The 23709-nt window shown below is 42.6% G+C and overlaps 1 protein-coding gene and 1 long non-coding RNA gene across 3 annotated transcripts in view; one reads left to right on the forward strand and one right to left on the reverse strand.

The window, feature by feature from the left end:
* The window catches only part of rgs3b (regulator of G protein signaling 3b), a 102405-nt gene that overhangs the window by 39059 nt on the left and 39637 nt on the right, over nt 1-23709 (reverse strand). For both annotated transcript variants that reach the window (XM_024003170.2, XM_024003171.2), the window contains 4 exons: nt 20600-20990; nt 20068-20107; nt 9175-9443; nt 8457-8537 (listed from right to left, as the gene is read on the reverse strand). In XM_024003170.2, coding sequence (XP_023858938.1) covers nt 8457-8537; nt 9175-9443; nt 20068-20107; nt 20600-20990 — 781 coding nt within the window. The remainder of the gene's footprint in view (nt 1-8456; nt 8538-9174; nt 9444-20067; nt 20108-20599; nt 20991-23709) is intronic.
* LOC139028824 (uncharacterized) lies at nt 11130-12185 on the forward strand. Its single transcript, XR_011481044.1, has 3 exons — nt 11130-11191; nt 11707-11791; nt 11891-12185. It is a non-coding gene; the product is annotated as an uncharacterized lncRNA (long non-coding RNA).

Here is a 23709-nt window from a genome sequence, read left to right on the forward strand (position 1 = left end):
AACAATTTTCTTTGTGGATATTGATTAGTACTTGGGGTTATTGTCTTCCTGGAAGATACACTTGTGGCAAAGTGTCATCCTCCTAGCAGAGGCAACCAGGTGTTTGGCTAAAACCTCCTGGTACTTGGTAAAGTTCATGATGTTGTTGACCTTAACAAGGGCCCCAGGACCAGTGGAAGCAAAATAGCCACCACCATATTCTCCCGTAGGTATCAGGTACTTTTCTGCATATGCTTCTGGTTTTCAAAGTCAAACCCACCCAGGGCCGTAGCTTCAGTGCTTTCAGAAAATATTCACACCCCTTGACTTTTTCCACATTTTGTTGTGTTACAGCCTGAATTCAAAACAGATTAAATTGAGATTTTGTGTCACTGGCCTACACACAATACCCCATAATGTCAAAGTGGAATTATGTTTAGAAATGTTGACAAATTAATTAAAAATTAAAAGCTGAAATGTCTTGAGTCAATAAATATTCAACCCAAATTCAGGAGTAAACATTTGCTTAACAACTCACATAATAAGTTGCATGGACTGTGTGTGCAATAATAGTGTTTAACATGATTTTTGAATGACTAACTCATCTCTGTACCCCACACAAACAATTATCTGTAAGGTCCCTCATTCGAGCAGTGAATTTCAAACACTGATTCAACCACAGAGATCAGGGAGGTTTTCCAATTCCTCGCAAAGAAGGGCACCTATCGGTAGATGGATAAAAAATGTAAACAAAGCAGACATTGAATATCCCTTTGAGCATGGTGAAGTTATTAATTACACTTTGGCTGSTGTATCAATACACCCAGTCACTACAAAGAAACAGGCATCCTTCCAAACACGTTATTGAGTACCACTGTTCATAATTTCAAGCCTGCTGGTGGCTGCATCATGTCATGAGTATGCTTGTCATCGACAAGGACAAGGGAGTTTTTTAAATAAAAAGAAACGGAATAGAGCTAAGCACAACAAAATCCTTAGTTCACTCTGCTTTCCAACAGACACTGGGAGACAAATTCACCTTTCAGTAGAACAATATCCTAAAACAAGGCCAAATATAGACAAGAGTTGCTTTCCAAAACGTAGTTACAATTCTGCCTTAAATCTCCTTGAAGATCTAGCAGTGATCAACAACAAACTTTAACTTGACATTTTTTTAAAGAATAATGTTCAAATATTGTACAATCCAGATGTGCAAAGCTCTTACAGACTTACCCAGAAAGACTCACAGCTGTAATCACTGCCAAAGGTAATTCTAACAGGGATGTAAATGCTTATGAATTCAGAAAGTATTCAGACCCCTTGACTTTTTCAACATTTTGTTACATTAGACTTATTCTGCAATTGATTACATCGTTTACCCCCCTTATCAATCTACTCACAATAACCCATAATGACAAAAACAGATTTTTAGAAATTTGAGCAAATGTATAAAAAAATTCTAACTGAAATATCACATTGACAAAAGTCTCAGCGATCACTGCTTCATTGCCTGCGTCCCTAATGGGTCCCCGGTCAAACGCTCCCTTAAACACTAAAGTGAGCAGGCCTTTCTAATCGACCTGGCCCGGGTATCCTGGAAGGACATTGACTTCATTCTGTCAGTAGAGGATGCCTGGTTACTCCTTGAAAGTGCTTTCCTCACCATCTTAAATAAGCATGCCACATTCGAAAAATGTAGAACTAAGAACAGATATAGCCCTTGGTTCACTCCAGACTTGACTTCCCTTGACCAGCACAAAAACATCCTGTGGCATACTGCATTAGCATCGAATAGCCCCCGCGATATGCAACTTTTCAGGGAAGTTAGGAACCAATATAGACAGGCAGCTGGGAAAGCAAAGGATAGCTTTTTCAAACAGACATTTGCATCCTGTAGCACAAACTCCCAAAACTACTGGGACACTGTAAAGTCCATGGAGAATAAGAGCACCTACTCCCAGCTGCCCACTGCACTGAGGYTAGGAAACACTTTCACCACCGATAAATCTACGATAATTGAGAATTTCAATAAGCATTTTTCTATGGTTGGCCATGCTTTCCACCTGGCTACCCCTACCCCGGTCAACAACTCTGCACCACCCACAGCAACTTGCCCAAGCCTCCCCCATTTCTCCTTCACCCAAATCCAGATAGCTGATGTTCTGAAAGAGCTGCAAAATCTGGACCCCTACAAATCAGCTGGGCTAGACAATCTGGACCCTCTCTCTCTCTTAAATTATCCTACGCAATTGTTACTAGCCTTTTCAACCTCTCTTTTGTATCGTCTGAGATCCCTAAAGATTGGAAAGCTGCCGCGGTCACCCCTCTCTTCAAAGGGGGAGACACTCGACACCCAAACTGTTACCGACCAAAATCTATCCTACCCTGCCTTTCTAAAGTCTTCGGAATCCAAGTTAACAAACAGATCACCGACCATTTCGAATCCCACCGTACCTTCTCCGCTATGCAATCTGGTTTCCGAGCTGGTCATGGGGGCACCTCTGCCACGCTCAAGGTCCTAAACGATATCATAACCGCCATCAATAAGAGACAATACTGTGCAGCCTTCTTCATCGACTTGGCCAAGGCTTTCAACTCTGTCAATCACCGCATTCTTATCGGCAGACTCAACAGCCTTGGTTTCTCAAGTGACTGCCTAGCCTGGTTCACCAACTACTTCTCAGATAGAGTTCAGTGTGTCAAATCGGAGGGCCGGTTGTCCGGACCTCTGGCAGTCTTAACAAACCTCCAGACAAGCCTCAAGCCTTACAACCCTCCTTCCGTGGCCTCCAACTGATATTAAACGCAAGTAAAACTAAATGCATGCTCTTCAACCGATCGCTGCCCGCACCCGCCAGCCCGTCTATTATCACTACTCTGGACGGTTCTGACTTAGAATATGTCGACATCTACAAATACCTAGGTGTCTGGTTAGACTGTAAACTCTCCTTCCAGACTCCCATTAAGCATCTCCAATCCAAAATTAAATCTAGAATCGGCTTCCTATTTTGCAACAAAGCATTCTTCACTCATGCTGCCAAACATACCCTCGTAAAACTGACTGTCCTACCGATCCTGGACTTCGGCGATGTCATTTACAAAATAGCCTCCAACACTCTACTCAGCAAATTGGATGTAGTCTATCACAGTGCCATCCGTTTCATTACCAAAACCCTATATACTACCCACCACTGCGACCTGTAAGCTCTCGTTCGCTGGCCCTCAACTTCATATTCGTAGCCAAACCCACTGGCTCCAGGTCATAAGTATTTTCTAGGTAAAGCCCCACCTTATCTCAGCTCACTGGTCACCATAGCAGCACCCACCCATAGCACGCGCTCCAGCAGGTATATTTCACTGGTCATCCCCAAAGCCAACTCCTCCTTTGGCTGCCTTTCCTTCCAGTTCTCTGTTGCCAATGACTGAAACGAATTTTAAAAATCAATGAAGCCTTATATCTCCCTCACTAACTTTAAGGATCAGCTGTCAGAGCAGCTTACCAATCATTGCACCTGTACACAGCCAATCTGTAAATAGCCCACCCAACTACCTCATCCCCATATTGTTATTTGCTCCTGTTATTGCTCCTTTGCACCCCAGTATTTCTACTTGTACATTCATCTTCTGTACATCTATCACTCCAGTGTTTAATTGCTAAATTGTAATTATTTCGCCACTATGGCCCATTTATTGCCTTACCTCCCTAATCTTACTACATTTGTACACACTGTATATAGATTTTTCTATTGTGTTATTAACTGTAYGTTTGTTTATCCCATGTGTAACTCTGTGTTTGTGTCGCACTGCTTTGCTTTATCTTGGCCAGGTCGCAGTTGTAAATGAGAACTTGTTCTCAACTGGCCTACCTGGTTAAATACAGTTGAAAAAAATTAAATAGCAAATAAATAAATGAAAAAGTATTCAGACCCTTTACTCCGTACTTTGTTGAAGCACCTTTTGCAGCCATGAGTCTTCTTGAGTATGACGCTACAAGCTTAGAACACCTGTATTTGGGGAGTTCCTCCCATTATTTTCTGCAGATCCTCTCAAGCTCTGTCAGGTTGGAAGGGGATCATCACTGCACAGCTATTTTCAGGTCTATCCAGAGATGTTCGATCGGGTTCAAATCTGGCTGAGCCACTCAAGGACATTCAGAGACTTGTCCCGAAGCCACTCCTGCGTTGTCTTGGCTGTGTGCTTAGGGTAGTTGTCCTGTTGGCAGGTGAGCAGTCTGATCTCCTGAGCGCTCTGGAGCAGGATTTCATCAAGGATCTCTCTGTACTTCGCTTAATACATTTTTTCATCCATCCTGACTAGTCTCCCAGTCCCTGCCGCTAAAAAACATCCCCACAGCATTATGCTGCTAACACCATGCGTCGCCGTAGGGATGGTGCCAGGTTTCCTCCAGATGTGACGCTTGGCAGTCAGGCCAAAGTGTTCAATCTTGGTTTCATCAGACCAGATAATCTTGTTTCTGAGAGTCTTTAGGTGAATTTTGGCAAACTCTAATCGGGCTGTCATGTGCCTTTTACTGACCAGTGTTCACTCAACCATAAAGGCCTGATTGGTGGAGTGCTGCAGAGATGGTTGTCCTTCTGGAAGGTTCTCCCATCTCTAGAAATTAACTCTGGAGCACTGCAATAGTGACCATCGAGTTCTTGGTCACCTCCCTGAACAAGGCCCTTCTCCCCCGATTGCTCAGTTTGACCGGGTGGCCAACTCTAGGAAGAGTCTTGTTGGTTCCAAACTTCTTCCATTTAGGAATGATGGAGGCCACGATGTTCTTGGGGACCTTCAATGCTGCAGACATTTGTTGTACCCTTCTCCAGGTCTGTAACTTGACACAATCCTGTCTCTGAGCTCTACGGACAATTCTTCAACATCATGGCTTGGTTTTTGCTCTGACATGCACTGTCAACTGTTACTGTGGAACCTTCTATAGACAGGTGTGTGCCTTTCCAAATCATGTCAAATCAATTGAATTTACCACCGGTGGACTCCAATCAAGTTATAGAAACATCTTAAGGATGATCAATGGAAAAACAGGATGCACCTGAACTTAATTTCAAGTCTCATAGCAAAGTGTCTGAATACTTAAGTAAATAAGGTATGTTTTATTTTTTTATAAATTAGCAAACATTTTGAATAACCTGTTTTGGCTTTGTCATTATAGGTTACTGTGTGTAGATTTACCATACTGCACAACGAGCATGAGGAAGTGAGTGCCTTTCTTATACTAATAGACTTTTCGAAGAGGGATGCAAGTTTGCTCTTGTTTGCTAAATGTTAAATACAGCAGCCAAAATAACTTGCGGGAAAGTTTGAAAATAAAGAGAACACGTGATGAAAGTCAGCTTGTACTAGAAAGATTTACACGGTTATCAAAATGTCACGCCAGGGTAAGCCTACACGAAACACAACCCTTATTTTAAGAGTTTCTAAAATCCCCTATGGGAAAAATGAATGGTGGAAAAACCATTGGAACTATTTCCTTATTTGACCGCTAGGTTTAATGGACATTATGACTCATACTCTTTTGCCATCTCAGTCTCCGGACTTGAACCCCATTGAAACCTGTGGTTTGAATGTAGAAGAGGGCAGTCCATAAGCACAGACAAAGAATATCAAGGATCTGGAAAGATTCTGTTTAGAGTGTTCTCTAATCTCATAAAACATTTTAGAAAAAGGCTCAGTGCTGTCAGGGTGCTGGATTACTGAAAACAGGAGTCAATTATTGCCAACCCTATCTTTTAAAGATTTTTTTTTTACTACTTGTTAAACAAAATCTGTCTCTAAGAAATTGTAGTAGTATAAAATAATACACTTTTTGTGGTTGATGCATGCAATATAGCACAGTATTTGTTATATTTATTTTATGCAGTCGTTTTTGCTCATCTTTATCAATGGTGTCAATAATTATGGACCTGACTGTAGTAATGTATAGTATAAAATTTTATAAAATAACAGAACCATGAAATACATACATCTGCGCACTGTTGAAGAGAAGCAAAGCTAAGCTGAGACAATATGCCTAAAATACTGTTCCAGGACTGCCTGGAAAACAGTGGCAAGTGTTACTCAGTGGACTATGCCGGCTAATAAAAAGTTATTATAAACTAAATCAATAAGGACCATAAAATGTAAACTCAGCAAAAAAAGAAATGTCCTCTCACTGTCAACTGCGTTTATTTTCAGCAAACTTAACATGTGTAAATATTTGTATGAACATAAGATTCAACAACTGAGACTGAGACAAAGTTCCACAGACATGTGACTAACAGAAATTGAAAAATGTGCCCCTGAACAAAGGGGGGTCACAATCAAAAGTGACAGTCAGTATCTGGTGTGGTCACCAGCTGCATTAAGTACTGCAGTGCATCTCCTCCTCATAGACTGCACCAGATTTGCCAGTTCTTGCTGTGAAATGTTACCCCACTCTTGCACCAAGGCACCTGCAAGTTCCCGGACATTTCTGGGGGGAATGGCCCTAGCCCTCACCCTCCGATCCAACAGGTCCCAGATGTGCTCGATGGGATTGAGATCCGGGCTCTTCGCTGGCCATGGCAGAACACTGACATTCCTGTCTTGCAGGAAATCACACACAGAACAAGCGTATGGCTGGTGGCATTGTCATGCTGGAGGGTCATGTCAAGATGAGCCTGCTGGAAGGGTACCACATGAGGGAGGAGGATGTCTTCCCTGTAACGCACAGCGTTGAGATTTCCTGCAATGACAACAAGCTCAGTCCGATGATGCTGTGACACACCGCCCCAGACCATGACGGATCCTCCACCTCCAAATCGATGCCACTCCAGAGTACAGGCCTCGGTGGAACGCTCATTCCTTCGACGATCAACGCGAATCCGACCATCACCCCTGGTGAGACAAAACCGCAACTCACCAGTGAAGAGCACTTTTTGCCAGTCCTGTCTGGTCCACAGACGACGGGTTCGTGCCCATAGGCGACGTTGTTGCCGGTGATGTCTGGTGAGGACCTGCCTTACAACAGGCCTACAAGCCCTCAGTCCAGCCTCTCTATTGCGGACAGTCTGAGCACTGATGGAGGGATTGTGCGTTCCTGGTGTAACTCGAGCAGTTGTTGTTGCCATCCTGTATCTGTCCCGCAGGTGTGATGTTCGAATGCACCGATCCTGTGCAAGTGTTGTTACATGAGGTTTGCCACTGCGAGGATGATCAGCTGTCCGTCCTGTCTCCCTGTAGCGCTGTCTTAGGCGTCTCACAGTACGGATTTTGCCCTTGCCACATCTGCAGTCCTCATGCCTCCTTGCAGCATGCCTAAGGCACGTTCACACAGATGAGCAGGGACCCTGGGCATCTTTCTTTTGGTGTTTTTCAGAGTCAGTAGAAAGGCCTCTTTAGTGTACTAAGTTTTCATAACTGTGACCTTAATTGCCTACCGTCTGTAAGCTGTCAGTGTCTTTACGACCGTTCCACAGGTGCATGTTCATTCATTATTTATGGTTCATTGAACAAGCATGGGAAACAGTGTTTAAACCCTTTACAATGAAGATCTGTGAAGTTACTTGGATTTTTACGAATTATCTTTGAAAGACAGGGTCCTGAAAAAGGGACGTAACTTTTTTTGCTGAGTTTACTGTAAGACACATCAAATCCAGCCATCTCCTTTCTTCTTGGTGAAAAGGCAGCACACATTTGTATTACTTTATCATAAACCGTCAGTCTGTATCTGAGAAGAAACTATATCAAGTTCTGTGTATCATACATCACCATTAAAGACACCCATATCATTCCATCCGAAATGGCACCATATTCCCTTTATAGTGCACTACTTTTGACCAATGCCCTACGTGACTTGGTCAAAAGTAGTGCACTACATAGGGAATAGGATGGCATTTGGGACACAGTCATAGCATTCCATTTCTAATACATTGTTCAGTGATATGGATCTGGCTTTTACCAGGTAATGTTTAATCCGTCCTAATAATACTGCATGGTTGTGCATCTCTCTATGGGGTGTCACTGGAGCAAACTAGAAACCTGACAGAGAAAATGTACATTTCTGCTGAAAAATGACTCTGGTGCAAAGGCAGACCAATAATGTAGGAAATATAACTATTTAGCAAATTCCAAGACTAAATAATAAAAGGCGTATTTGTAGGAAATGTCAATGTTAATTGTTGTGCATAGCTTATGTGATCATTATTCTAACATTAAGTTACTTGGTATTACAATGGTGATTCAGTAGTTGTGTTATAATTCAATAGAAACGGAGTTTAGCTTTTTTTTTAAATGCACAAGAAGAATAGGGAATGTTCCTTATTCCACTGGTGTAAAAACAAGAACCACTCAACTTCATTGCTGTGCAATTACAAAGCTACGGCTAAACTATTATGTAATAATCTAACTATGTCATTACAGTGTAATTACACAGGTAGAAGAGCAACAATGTGAAGTGTCAGCGTAAATAACACAACAGAAGAGAAAGGACGTTGTACCTTGATAACCATGTACTGGCTCTCATGCAGGATCATCTCCTCTGAGAGAAGAAGTGTTCGCTCGCTACACAGTTCCAGGGGCTACAAGAGAGAACACACCAGTAAACACCACTGTGCTAATAATGCATGATTTTATATCATATATACTGAATATGCCATTTAGTACACTCTTTTATCCGAAGCGACTTACAGTAATGCGTGCATACATTTTTTGTATGGTTTGCCCCAGCAGGAATCAACCCACTATCCTTGGTGTTGCAAGCACCATGCTCTACCAAGTTAGACACACAGGATATGATTTTGTCTATCTCTCTGAAATCAAACCTCTTAGGTCGAGTTTAAATTGGATGCTAAATAACATTACACCATCACAATCATGAATCTCACTAATGCTGGGTCATGTTCACTAGGCCCGAAAAGGAAGAAAACAATCAAATGGGGAGGTACTGTTGGAACTTGTCAAATAAGAAACAATCGTTTTCGCTTTGCGTTCCACAACAATTTGATATGTTTTGCTACAACGTCACCTCAAACACTACCCTGCTGTCAGTTTGATAGTCTTCTACTTGCTTCTCATCCAGACACACCAATCATGCATCTGATCAGTTCAGCCAAGGGACAAATATGACTGACAGCAACAACACCAACAGACCCACCAGTCAGCTCTAGAAAAACATGATCATGTAATAACACAAATTAATAAAACAAAAGAGCCAACCTGAACAAAGACAGGGAAGATGAGGGTTTTAGGCGCCAGCGTGACGTAGGTTCCGTAATTGGAGTAGGGCAGATGAGACTGGACAATGGTGCAGTTCTGGTAATTGCCATAGCTGGGTTGGTAGCCAGATGGGGGCAGCATGGTAGCCGTCTTACTGATGATGGAGCGTTGAGAAGATAAGCCTGTGGCCTGTAGCCCGCTAGCAGTGTCCTGTAGAAAGCCATTGCCCTTCTGAAGTCCACCGCTTGGGTGAGTTTGATAAATCTTACCTGTTTTGGTAAAACATGAATGCAACAATATCCTCTCAGAAAAATATACATAGAGTTAACATACTGTACAGTACACTCCCCTACGTATTTATTTAGACAGTGAAGATAAAACATTTAATTTGGCTCTAAACTCCAGTATTCTGGATTTGAGATAAAATGTTCATATGAAGCGACAATATAGAATGTCACCTTTTATTTGAGGGTGTTTTCATACTTATCTGTTTTACCATTTAGAAATGAAAGCACTTGTCTGTATGTACAGTTGAAGTCGGAAGTTATGTAAACTTCAACTGTACACCTTAGCCAAATACATTTAAACTCAGTTTTTCACAATTCTTGACATTTAATCCTAGTAAAGATTTCCTGTCTTAGGTCAGTTAGGATCACCACTTTATTTTAAGAATGTGACATTTTTTATTTTTATTTTTTATTTTACCGTTATTTTACCAGGTAAGTTGACTGAGAACACGTTCTCATTTGCAGCAACGACCTGGGGAATAGTTACAGGGGAGAGGAGGGGGATGAATGAGCCAATTGTAAACTGGGGATTATTAGGTGACCGTGATGGTTGAGGGCCAGATTGGGAATTTAGCCAGGACACCGGGGTTAACACCCCTACTCTTACGATAAGTGCCATGGGATCTTTAATGACCTCAGAGAGTCAGGACACCCGTTTAACGTCCCATCCGAAAGACGGCACCCTACACAGAGCAGTGTCCCCAATCACTGCCCTGGGGCATTGGGATCTTTGTTTAGACCAGAGGATAGAGTGCCTCCTACTGGCCCTCCAACACCACTTCCAGCAGCACCTGGTCTCCCATCCAGGGACTGACCAGGACCAACCCTGCTTAGCTTCAGAAGCAAGCCAGCAGTGGTATGCAGGGTGGTATGCTGCTGGCAAATGTCAGAATAATAGTAGAGATAATTATTTATTTCTGCTTTTATTTCTTTCATCACATTCCCAGTGGGTCAGAAGTTTACATACACTCAGTTAGTATTTGGTAGCATTGCCTTTAAATTGTTTAACTTGGGTCAAACTTTTCGGGTAGCCTTCCACAAGCTTCCCACAATAAGTTGGGTGCATTTTGGCCCATTCCTCCTGACAGAGCTGGTGTAACCGAGTCAGGTTTGTAGGCGACCTTGCTCGCACACGCTTTTTCAGTTCTGCCGACACATGTTCTATAGGATTGAGGTCAGGATTGAGATTGACTTTGTTGTCCTTAAGCCATTTTGCCACAACTTTGGAAGTATGCTTGGGGTCATTGTCCATTTGGAAGACCCATTTGCGACCAAGCTTTAACTTCCTGACTGATGTCTTGAGATGTTGCTTCAATATATCCACATAATTTCCCTTCCATATGATGCCATCTATTTTGTGAAGTACACCAGTCCCTCCTGCAGCAAAGCACCCCCACAACCATAGGCGGAAATCCCAGGGGGGACGGGGGGGACACGACCCCCCCATCTTGGGAAAAATATGATTTGTCCCCCCCAATATATCACTGTAAACATAACTATGTAATTTCAATAATATTAATAATACGCAATGAACAGCACTTGTGCTGGTTATAGACACTTAATAGCGCGTTTTTAAGTTTCAAAAGATTGCGACCCCCCCGCCTTTTGCCTCACAATGGTTTGATCCACTGCCAGTTCTTTAGCTGGCAAGGTAATAGAGGTTTCGTATTACTGTCCGAAAGGGACATGTACGTAACTGACGTGAGGTTAATCCAGTCAATCCATAGCAGGTCCATAGCAATGTTATTTATTTATTTTTATGTTGGCAGGGTTCACACACTAGCTGAATTTGCAGAGCTAGCGCGCAAACTAAAGCAAACATTAACTATCAGCTAGCTAGTACCTATTCCATTTATGTGGCGTCGTCAAAGATGGAATCTTTGCTATCGTCAGTTTATTCCAAGATCAGCATGCAGCTGTAGTGCTTCGATGTCCCTGTGATAAGGTTAGCGATGAACTGAAGTCCAAACTGAACAGAACAGAACTACACTCTCTTCTACCATTGTCTTAAATATATATAAATGGTCTCGTTGCAAAAGATAAATTGTCGCTAGTGAACTCTTTTTTATTTTTTTTATTTCACCTTTATTTAACCAGGTAGCAAAGATTATAGCAAACACACAGAAACGGAATTGGTGCTCGCTAGCTTTACAAATTCAGCTATTGTTGGAAGCCAGCCAATATGAAACAAACTATTAAAATTACAAAAGGTTGCAGCATGTGGTGTAAATGTGTGTGTGTGCAGCTAGGCCAGCCAGCCAGGTAGAAAAATGGCAGAAAAAAGTAAGAAGACGGACATCAGAGTATTTGTCAGTACACCAAAACGCATAGTAAGAACTCTAGTAGCCTAATATCTCAAAGACTAGTTGATAAAATGTTCATAAGAAGAAGTGAAATGCTAATGGAATGTTTCACAATGATGTCATTAGGCAGAGCAGGCAACAGATGGCACACAGACAGCAGAGCTGGGGACAGATATGCAGGGACAGATTGGCAGAGACAGGGAGTCTCAGGTAAGTTTGTTGAGTCTTTGTTTGGCAACATTATGAAAGGTTCTCAATTTTTTTGACTTGTAAAATAGGGACATAATTGGAAAATGCCATGGATACCCCCACTCTCAACTTAAACTGGTGACTAAACTAAGATTTGTTTACGGCAATGGTATTGCTGTTGTGATTAATTGTGTAGTTTTGGGTACCGGTAGTTAGGAGTACGGCAAACACCTTATTTCTTTCTAGGAGACAGACTGTGAGTCAGTTAGGGTGATGAAAGGGAAAGAGCCAGGGAGAGAGACTTCAGAGGACAGTGTCACAGCCACGGCAGGACGCAAGTGTCACCCTTGTTGCCAGCAGCACCAGTATAGGGGACAGTGGCACAGCATTGTCCAGTTACCACAGTGATGGCACAAAACCATATCAGCCACACCYACAATTTATAGAACCGCAAACTCTTGCCAACAGAGTGTTGAMGTTTCAAGAGAGATGGTTTCGCGATTTCCCCTGGCTACATTATAATCCATCAATAAAAGAAGTGTTGTGTTTTCACTGTAGCCAAGGGTTTTCAAGCCAGCCATCTTTTGGCCAAAGAGCAGATGCTGCCTTCATTAGTGCAGGATTTAGGAACTGGAGAAAAGCCATTGAAAAATTCACAGCACATCAAAACTGCCAAACCCACCGCCACTTTGTAATTGTAACAGCACACCAGCTAAATCCAATCAGTGTCCAGTTATCCAGCGCGTGGGGTAAACAGCAGGATGACGCAAGGCATTGCTTGATGAAAATTGTTAGTTCGGTGCGGCATGTAGTAAGACAGGGACAAGCCTTTAGAGGCCACACGGATGACAGTGGGAATTTATACCAGCTTTTGAAACTTAGGGCAGAAGAGGATGATCCCATTTCACTGAAGTGGTTAACAGAGCGTACCACAATGTACACAGGTCCCAAAGCACAGAATGAAATTCTGAACATCATGGCCAATAGTCATTCGAGGCATTGCAGCTGAGATTAGGTCTCYTCCGATTGTACAATTTTCATTAATTGTTGATGGTACTCAAGATGTCTCTGGTGCTGAACAGGAGAATGTCTGTCTGCGTTATGTTGACCATGACCATGTCCCTCACAAGGAGTTTATTGGGCTATACAGGGTGTCGGAGACAACAGGCGAGGGCATTGCGAAAGTGGCAACTGATGTGTTGTTGAGGAAACCCGCAAACATATGCTCGGTTCTTTTGTTCAGTAGTGTGTATAGCAGTGGTTCTCAACCTTTTTGGGGTACTGGAACCCCTGCATATTTTGAGGCAAGGCAGGCAAGGTTTTGAGCGGTCCTCAGGGACCTCCACCCCCTCTATATTATATGTAAACTTACTGGAAACCTTGTGGTACTGACTACATTCATTACACTTTTTTATTTCACGGACCYCTTGCAATTAGTCCATGGACCCCTGTTTGAGAACCCCTGCTGTAATTGATATTTGTTCTTTTGTTTAGTAGTTTTCAGTACACTTACAAATTATTTATTTCATGTTATTTTATTTAAAATAGMATACTTTGTGCGACATACTTGTCCATAGCTGCTGTTTGAAGAGTTGAGACACTGACTGAAGGATATTTTGTTTGATTTATTTGGGTTTTTCATTGAAGTAGTTATTTTGCTTTTAGAACTGTACTTRTTTTAAGCTTTTTGTTCTTGCAAAGATATTGTAGTAGACTCAGGCCAGGTGCACATATTTAATGACTATATAAATGTATCAGAAAAAGTCAAATTAAAAGGTCAATTCAATACGGAGACCAACTTTGTGATGGTTCTCAATGGAGATTATTTTAGATGTGATCACACCATGTTCATTGTATTTATGAAAACTACACCCATACAGTGTACAGTACCATTGTCACCTACTGACCTTTCTTGATATTGCTGGTTGTAAGTACGAATACCTGCATACATACTGGACTGGTAAGGAGCACTGCTATAACTATTATTATTAGTAGAATTATAATGATTTAAACATTTGAACAAGTTGGGAAAACCCTTCAGTTAACTACTGTACCTATCAATTATCCAGTTGTAGGAATTATGGTTCCTCAATATACATTTAACATATAACAACGTATACTATGTGTTACAGCACTACTTTTGGTGTCCCCCTCAGGAATTGCTCTTGAGAAAATTTAATGTAATTGTCCCCTCCAAGGTTGATATCAGATTTTCGCCCCTGCCCACAACATGATGCTGCCACCCCCGTGCTTCACGGTTGGGATGGTGTTCTTCGGCTTGCAAGTCTCCCACTTTTCCTCCAAACATAACAATGGTCATTATGGCCAAACAGTTCTATTTTTGTTTCATCAGAACAGAGGACATTTCTCCAAAAAGTACAATCTTTGTCCCCATGTGCAGCTGCAAACCGTAGTCTGGCTTTTTTATGGCGGTTTTGGAGCAGTGGCTTCCTCCTTGCTGAGCAGTCTTTCAGGTTATGTGGATATAGGACTCGTTTTACTGTGGATATAGATACTTTTGTACCTGTTTCCTCCAGCATCTTCACAAGGTCCTTTGCTTTTGTTCTGGGATTGATTTGCACTTTTCGCCCCAATGTACATTAATCTCTAGGACACAGAACACGTCTCCTTACTGAGCGGTATGACGGCTACGTGGTCCCATGGTGTTTATACTTGCGTACTATTGTTTGTACAGATGAACACCCTTACCTTCAGGCGTTTGGAAATTGCTCCCAAGGATGAACCAGACTTGTGGTCTACAAAGAAAATTCTGAGGTCTTGGCTGATTTCTTTTTATTTTCCCATGATGTCAAGCAAAGAGGCACTGAGTTTGAAGGTATGCCTTGGAATACATCCACAGGTACAACTCCAATTGACTCAAATTATGTAAATTACCCTTTCAGAAGTTTCTAAAGCCATGACATAATTTTCTGGAATTTTCCAAGCTGTTTAAAGGCACAGTCAACTTAGTGTATGTAAACATCTGACCCACCGGAATTGTGATACAGTGAATTATAAGTGAAATAATCTGCCTGTAAACAATTGTTGGAAAAATTACTTGTGTCATGCACAAAGTATATGTCCTAACCGACTTGCCAAAACTACAGATTGTTAACAAGAAATTTGTGGACTGGTTGAAAAATGAGTTTTAATGACTCCAACCTAAGTGTATGTAAACTTCCGACTTCAACTTTATCTAGTCCCCCCATTTTGAAGGTGTCATAAGCATTTGGACAAATTCACATGAGTATTAAAGTAGTGAAATGTTTAGTATTTGTTCCCATATTCCTATAGCACGCAATGACTTCATCAAGCTTGTGACTCTACAAACTTGCATTTGCAGTTTGTTTTAGTTGTGTTTGAGGTTATGTTGTGCCCAATAGAAAAGAATGGTAAATAATATATTGGAGTCACTTTTATTGTAAGTAAGAATATAATTGTTTCTGAACACGTCTACATTAATGTGGATGCTGCCTTGATTACGGATAATCATTAATGAATCGTGAATAATGATGCGTGAGAAAGTTACTGAGGCACAAAGATCATACTCCCAAGACATGCTAACCTCTCACAGGGGAGTATACATTTTTTTGGGGGGTATGATATTTAGATTTGGTTCATTAAGAAATGCTAGCAGCCATGACTGAATTCAAACGTCAGTTGTTTCGGGGTGTGGTTTGATGTGAGTGTCTCTTGTGTTTGTTTGCAGGTGGGAAGAGTTAGCCAAATCATTTTGCCAATTAGCTTCAGCCGGCTGGTGAGCAACTGTGGCAAAGTTGGTTTGACTTTGGATAGCCTATCTCTGGGGATAGTTAAGGACCGTCAATAAATTACACCATGTAAATGGGATAATGTTTTCATATTTGGCATCTTTTAGTTGTCTCATTAAATGCTTTCAATATTTGTAAATTAATTTCAACAATTTACAGTATAGTTGATTTAAGGTTTTTAAGTCATTGAAATTTGGAGCTATTGACATTTAAAAATATTGTCCCATGTACATTGCGTAATTTGTGACACTATTCAGGAAACTAGGCATACAGTGGGGAGAACAAGTATTTGATACACTGCCGATTTTGCAGTTTTTGGATTTTGCAAAAATCCAGAAAATCACATTGTATGATTTTTAAGTAATTCATTTGCATTTTATTGCATGACATAAGTATTTGATCACCTACCAACCAGTAGAATTCCGGCTCTCACAGACCTTTAGTTTTTCTTTAAGAAGCCCTCCTGTTCTCCACTCATTACCTGTATTACTGCACCTGTTTGAACTCGTTACCTGTATAAAAGACACCTGTCCACACACTCAAATCAAACAGACTCCAACCTCTCCACAATGGCCAAGACCAGAGAGCTGTGTAGGACATCAGGGATAAAATTGTAGACCTGCACAAGGCGGGATGGGCTACAGGACAATAGGCAAGCAGCTTGGTGAGAAGGCAACAACTGTTGGCGCAATTATTAGAAAAATAGAAGAAAATAGAAGAAGTTCAAGATGATGGTCAATCACCCTCGGTCTGGGGCTCCATGCAAGATCTCACCTCGTGGGGCATCATGATCATGAGGAAGGTGAGGGATCAGCCCAGAACTACACGGCAGGACCTGGTCAATGACCTGAAGAGAGCTGGGACACAGTCTCAAAGAAAACCATTAGTAACACACTACGCCGTCATGGATTAAAATCCTGCAGCGCACACAAGGTCCCCCTGCTCAAGCAGGCGCATGTCCAGGCCCGTCTGAAGTTTGCCAATGACCATCTGGATGATCCAGAGGAGGAATGGAGAAGGTCATGTGGTCTGATGAGATAAAAGAGCTTTTTGGTCTAAACTCCACTCGCCGTGTTTGGAGGAAGAAGAAGGATGAGTAACACCCCAGAAACCACCATCCCAACCGTGAAGCATGGAGGTGGAAACATCATTTTTGGGGATGCTTTTCTGCAAAGGGGACAGGACGACTGCACCGTATTGAGGGGAGGATGGATGGGGCCATGTATTACGAGATCTTAGCCAACAACCTCCTTCCCTCAGTAAGAGCATTGATGATGGGTCGTGGCTGGGTCTTCCAGCATGACAACGACCCGAACCACACAGCCAGGGCAACTAAGGAGTGGCTCCGTAAGAAGTATCTCAAGGTCCTGGAGTGCCTAGCCAGTCTCCAGACCTGAACCCAATAGAAAATCTTTGGAGGGAGCTGAAAGTCCGTATTGCCCAGCGACAGCCCCGAAACCTGAAGGATCTGGAGAAGGTCTGTATGGAGGAGTGGGCCAAAATCCCTGCTGCAGTGTGTGCAAACCTGGTCAAGAACTACAGGAAACGTATGATCTCTGTAATTGCAAACAAAGGATTCTGTACAAATATTAAGTATCTGCTCTTTGCTGATATAAAACTATGTCTATGCGCAAAGAAAAATGTAATATAATTACTTAAAGATCATACAATGTGATTTTCGGATTTTTTTTGTTTTAGATTCCGTCTCTCACAGTTGAAGTGTACCTATGATAAAAATTACAGACCTCTACATGCTTTGTAAGTAGGAAAATCTGCAAAATCAGCAGTGTATCAAATACTTGTTCTCCCCACTGTATGTCACAAGTCACGACTTCACAGGAGAGCCATTTGAACGTAAAAAAAAATATTTTGATCAAAATGCGTTTATTTTGGCAGAAATGCCTTCTCGAACATGTGAACTTTAATGTGCCTTAATAACAAACTTGTATGCCATCAGTAGATACGAATAAAATTGTTAAATTACGAGCCTTGTTGGTTAAGCCCCAGAAAAAGTTAGCAACCGTCCCTCTAGCCATGATTGGCTGAGATAATGAGTGGGCTGGACATGCCGAGAGAGGAGTTCGGGTTGGTCTGCCATATTGAAGGCGTCTGTCTATTTGAGCTCATCAGTCTGTGTTGGTAATCCTGTCGAACGCGGCTTTAAAAAAAAATGTATTGTGTAGTGGAGCTGCATAAGTGTTGCTCTCCATTTTCTGGGGGATCAAGTTTTGAAATCAGTGGAATTAGTGTATGATAGCTAAAGATGGAGAAAACACCTGTCTCTGGATTACATCTTCAAACTAAGGGCAACCATGGTATGGCATTCCTGACAGGGAGAAGCATGTTGATGTACAGGTAAGATAGCTAGCTACATTTTCAGATATTACACATTTATAATTTTGACAGAAAGTGGTTTCATTTCAAACTAAAGTGTACTGTTAGCTAGCTAGCTAACGTTAGCTGGCTGGCTCCCTAGCTTATTATTTGTTTCCCAGAGCCATTTGCTTTTCTAGTTAGAGCCTAATGTTAGCTAGCTAACATTGGACCTGGTGGTTAGCTCCCAGCACTGTGGCATTGTTGCCACTTTGTTCATTGTTGTTTAACTAGCTAACGTTAGCAGGCTTGCTCGTTAGCTAACATTATGTGACGTGTGTGATCTTAAACGTTGTTAACCTACCTAGCTAGCTAGCTATATGTCTTAAGCTAAAGTGTACTGTTAGCTAGCTAGCTAACGTCACCCGTCTGGCTCACTAGCAGACTTTATTCGTTTCCCAAAGCTGTTTGCTTTTCTAGTTAGAGCATAATGTTAGGCAGTGTTGGCACTTGGATGTTGGAAAATACGATGCACTAACATTTGTTGCATAAACACATACATATTCCATTCTAAATAACACTGAACAATTCGTGGTGGAGGTCGAAGCCTCGGACGTCGGAGTGGGGGCTGTCATGTCCCAACGCTCTGCCCAAGACCAGAAGCTGCATCCCTGCGCCTTCCTTTCCCATCGCCGAGAGGAACTACGATGTGGGAAAAGGAGAATTACTCAGTGTCAAGATGGCGTTGGAGGAGTGGAGGCACTGGTTAGAAGTGGCAGAACAGCCATTTTTGGTGTGGACGGACCATTAGAACCTGGAATATCTCCGCACCGCCAAGCGCCTCAACTCCAGGCAGGCGAGATGGGCCCTGTTATTCACTCGCTTCCATTTCACTGCTTCCTTCCGCCCGGTGTCCAAGAATGTGAAGCCTGGCGTGCTCTCACGTCTTTACAGCCCCGCTACTACACCCTCGGACCCCGAGACCATCCTCCCTTCTAGCGGCTGCTATTGTCTGGGGAATCGAGAGTCTGGTCTGCAAGGCACAGTGTTCCCAGCCGTACCCCGGTGGCGGGGGACCGGTTTCCCAAAGCCTCCCATTTTATTCCTTTTCCTAAGTTTCCCTCAGCTAAGGAGACGGCCCAGCTCATTGTGCTGCAGGGCTTCCTGATCCATCGACTGCCGGTCGACATGGTCTACGATCGCGGTCCCCAGTTCTCTTCCCGGTTCTGGAAGGCGTTCTGCACCCTTATTGGGTCGTCGGCCAGCCTGTCCTCTGGTTTTCATCCCCAGTCCAACGGCCAGTCGGAGCGAGCCAATCAGGACCTGGAGATGACCTGGAGACGCTGCCTCGTCTCCACTAATCCCACCACCTGGAGCCAGAAACTCGTGTGGGTGGAATATGCTCGCAACAGACTTCCTTGTTCTGCTACGGCCCTCTCGCCTTTTGAGTGTTCACTAGGTTATCATCCCCCGCTCTTCCCGGAGAAAGAGGCAGATGTCAGCACACCTTCTGCCCAGGTGTTTGTCCTTCATTGTCGCTATACCTGGAAGAAAGCCCAGGCCGCTCTTCTCAGACCACCTCCAGGTACCGACGACAGGTGGACCGCCATCGGACCCCTGCTCCCCGCTAGCGTCATGGGCAGAGGGGATGGCTGTCCACTTGGGATCTGCACCTCTGGGTAGAGTCCAGAAAACTGTCCCTCCATTTTATCGTCTCTTTCCCCATCTCCAAGATCCTTAGCCCCTCTGCTATTTGTCTTCTGTTGCCCCGTTCCCTCCATATATATTCCACTATCCACTGTCTCACAACCCTTTGTCTCCTGTGTTCCCTGTCTGTTGCCAGTTCGTCTTGTCTGGAGTATAGAGCCAAATTAAAAGTAGCAGCTTCACTACCCAAACAAATACGTATTATAAGCCTCATACATGCTTTTAACAAGCGTTAAAAAGCATTATACCTGCAAGCTTACGTTTTTAAAGTGTTTAGTAAAGTGTTACCAAATCTGGTAAGTTAATCTTATCAAAGTTGCTTACCAAGTGTACCATTCCGGTCTTGATAAATGGGATGCAAGATCTGAGAAGTAGAAAAGCATTAAAACCGTCTAGTGAGGTCAGAAGATGACAAGGGGGTTAAAGGTCTACAGTTTACAGTATGGACGGTGGTGCATGCGGTGACATGTATAATTTTGGTATTTTATTAGGATCCCATTAGCTGTTGCAAAAGCAGCAGCTACTTTTCCTGGGGTCCACACAAACCATGAAACATAATACAGAATGACACAATACAGACCATCAATAGACAAGAACAGCTCAAGGACAGAACTACATACGTTGAGTAAACATAAGCTGAATATGAATCAAGAGAGGAACAGTGAGCGCTAAACCTAAGCCTGCATTCAAAATGGCACCCTATTCCCTAATTTGTGCACTACTTTTGACCAGGGCCCATAAGGCTCTGGTCAAAAGTAGTGCACTACATAGGGAATAGGGTGCCATTTGGGAATACAGCCTATGAGTCACAAAAAGATTTGCTGAGCTCCATGGATAATGTAGTCTATACAATCACCTGGCTTCCCGGGTCCACAGGGGAGAGGATAATGTAGTTGTCACCATTTGATGAGGTCACCCGGGTGCCTTTGAGGGTCCGAGTCCTCATCTTAGTAGTCCCGTAGTCTGGCTCCTGTCCCTTGTAGTACTCTCCCTTGTCTTCTCGCTTGTCCCTCCACAAGGATCCAAGGCCGCCCTCTGACACCAGCCCTTGCTTACGTCCACTCCGTCTGCCATTGGCGGGGTGGGTCAGCAAAGGCGGGGTCTTGTCTCGTTTCTTCCCCACCGGGGACACCACAGTGTCGTAGGCAGATGCCTTATAAGATGGTCTGTGGATCAGGCCCTCAAAATACGGCTTCATGATAGGTAGGGTCCTCCATACCACTACAGTGATCTCATTGTGGCAGTTTCTGTGAACGGAGAGGACAGTTGATTCAGACAACACATTTGATAGGAGAGAACCTGTTGCAGTGTATGTACTGTAGGGCTGTCCCTGACAACAACAAAAAATCTTGGTCGACCGAGAGTCATCCTGTTCTTTCAACCAATTGATTGGTCTAAATGTTTAAATGCATATTTCCATATTCCATATCCATATGTTTGAATAAATTCAACTACATATGCACTGAGCTTGTCTGATGCTTTAAGCACACTGTTTGATTAAATAACAAAATGACGACTCAAGAAAGAGACCGATGGTCAAACTGTGCTAAAAAAATTACGAGTGCCCGTGTGACTGGAGTGAAAAGCCAGTTAAAAGGCACCACAGCACAGAAAGTGATTATTGCGCTGTCTGTGCTGAAGCTGCAACATCACTACAGCCATTTAGTTTCTTACTTGTTTCTGACTGAAAACTTGTTACCAAATCCATTCCCTATCCCTCAAAAACATTGCCTATTCTCTCAACCCTTGCTCTCTTTACGTGAAACATGTAAGCATCACATGCATGTGACCAACAGGGCCTGATCTATAGCCTATCATATTCACATCAATAAATTGGTTATAACAAACTCCGAACACAGTAACACATGAGAGCAAAATGAATGCGGAGGACGTGAAAAATAAACTTGAAACGGGCAAATGTTTACTCGTTGCTCAGGAGGGAAGGGGAAGACATTTGACTTAGTTGTGGAAACTACTGGAGATTCTGAAAAAGGAAAGTATAGGATCAAGAGTTGCGTGAGTATTACGTGTGCCAAACAGTTGCTGTTAGATTACAATATTATAATTCTTTCTGACCATTTGGAACAGTATGCACAACACTAAATAAATAAGTGTACCACAGAGTCTGTTCTAATGAAAATAAATAAATATATAAAGCCTTTATTACAGCAGACGAAACCTGTTGCATGCATTCGTGAATTCTGGTTTAGTTATTGTTTAGACTAATTATTCAAAGCCCCCTTATTTCATTTTAAAAATAAAATCCTTGATTTGATTTCAAAGCATGAATGTCTCATATGCTGTGTGATGGCTTGAATGAATTAATGATTGATTGATTGATATAGTAGCCTATATTTAAATATAGGCCTAAGTTAGTTAAGGTATTAAAACTAAACAGGACACGCTCTTTGGCCTACGGCTTGATGGTGGTTATACAAGGCTATTGTCACGTTCCTGACCTGTTTTCCCTAGTTTTTGTATTTATTTTAGTATGGTCAGGGCGTGAGTTGGGTGGGTTGTCGATGTGTGATTTTTATGTTGGGATTTTGTGTGTTCGGCCTGGTATGAWTCTCAATCAGAGGCAGCTGTCAATCGTTGTCCCTRATTGAGAATCATACTTAGGCAGCCGGGGTTTCACGTGTGTTTTGTGGGTGTTTGTCTTCCGTGTCAGTGTTTGTACCACACGGGACTGTTTCGTTTGTTTAGTCTGTACCTGTTCGTGCGTTCTTCGTTATATGTAAGTTCACATGTTCAGGTCTGTTGACGTTGTTTGTTGTTTTGTATAGTTTGTCAGTGTTCTTCGTTTCATTTTCTTTAAAATAAATCAAACATGTATTCTCCACAAGCTGCGTTTTGGTCCGATCCATGCTCCTCCTCAGACGAGGAGGAGAACGAACGTTACAGCTATTTTACAAAGCCTACTAACGATAACGACATTAATAATTATAATGATGATCATAATAATAATAATTGTAATCAGATCAAGAAAAGGGAGGGTATAGGAACGAGGTGAACAGATGCTGTTCGATTACAATATAATTTTTATGTCTGTTATAAGTAATACCAGTCTGTTCTCATGAAAAACAGCATAGCAAAGAATAAAAACAGCAGAATCTGTGAAATTGCTTTATCAGATATTTTTCCTTTGCTTGAGGCTTGGTGCTCACGGAATCAGTAGTCTATTAAACAAACACTCAAACAGGCAACATAAGCTAGATCAGTCTTATTTCTGTAGATATACAGTACAGTTCATTTGGAAAGTATTCAGACCCTTTCCTATGAGACTCGAAATTGAGCTCAGGTGCAGCCTGTTTCCATTGATCATCCTTGAGATATTTCTACAAATTAAATTGATTGAACATCATTTGGAAAGGCACACACCTGTCTATATAAGGTCCCACAGTTGACAGTGCATGTCAGAGCAAAAACCAAGCCATGAGGTCAAAGGAATTGTCCGTAGAGCTCCGAGAAAGGATTGTGTCGAGGCAGAGATCTAGGGAAGGGTACCAAAACATTTCCACAGCCTTGAAGGTCCCCAAGAACACAGTGGCCTCCATCATTCTTAGAACCACCAAGACTCTTCCTAGAGCTGGGCCCTGCCAAACTGAGCAATCAAGGGAGAAGGGCCTTGGTCAGTGAGGTGACCAAGAACCCGATGGTCACTCTGACAAAGCTCCAGAGTTCCTCTGTGGAGATGAGAGAACCGTCCAGAAGGACAACCATCTCTGCTGCACCCCACCAATCAGGCCTTTATGGTAAAGTTGCCAGACGGAAGCCACTCCTCAGTAAAAGACACGACAGCCCGCTTGGAGTTTGCCAAAAGTCACCTAAAGGACTCTCAGACCATGATAAACAAGATTCTCTKGTCTGATGAAACCAAGATTGAACTCTTTTGCCTGAATGCCAAGCATAAACATCTGGAAGAAAAATTGCACCATCCCTACGGTGAAGCACGGTGGTGGCAGC

This window comes from Salvelinus sp. IW2-2015, linkage group LG15 (assembly GCF_002910315.2).
Source record: "Salvelinus sp. IW2-2015 linkage group LG15, ASM291031v2, whole genome shotgun sequence".
Taxonomy (NCBI): domain Eukaryota; kingdom Metazoa; phylum Chordata; class Actinopteri; order Salmoniformes; family Salmonidae; genus Salvelinus; species Salvelinus sp. IW2-2015.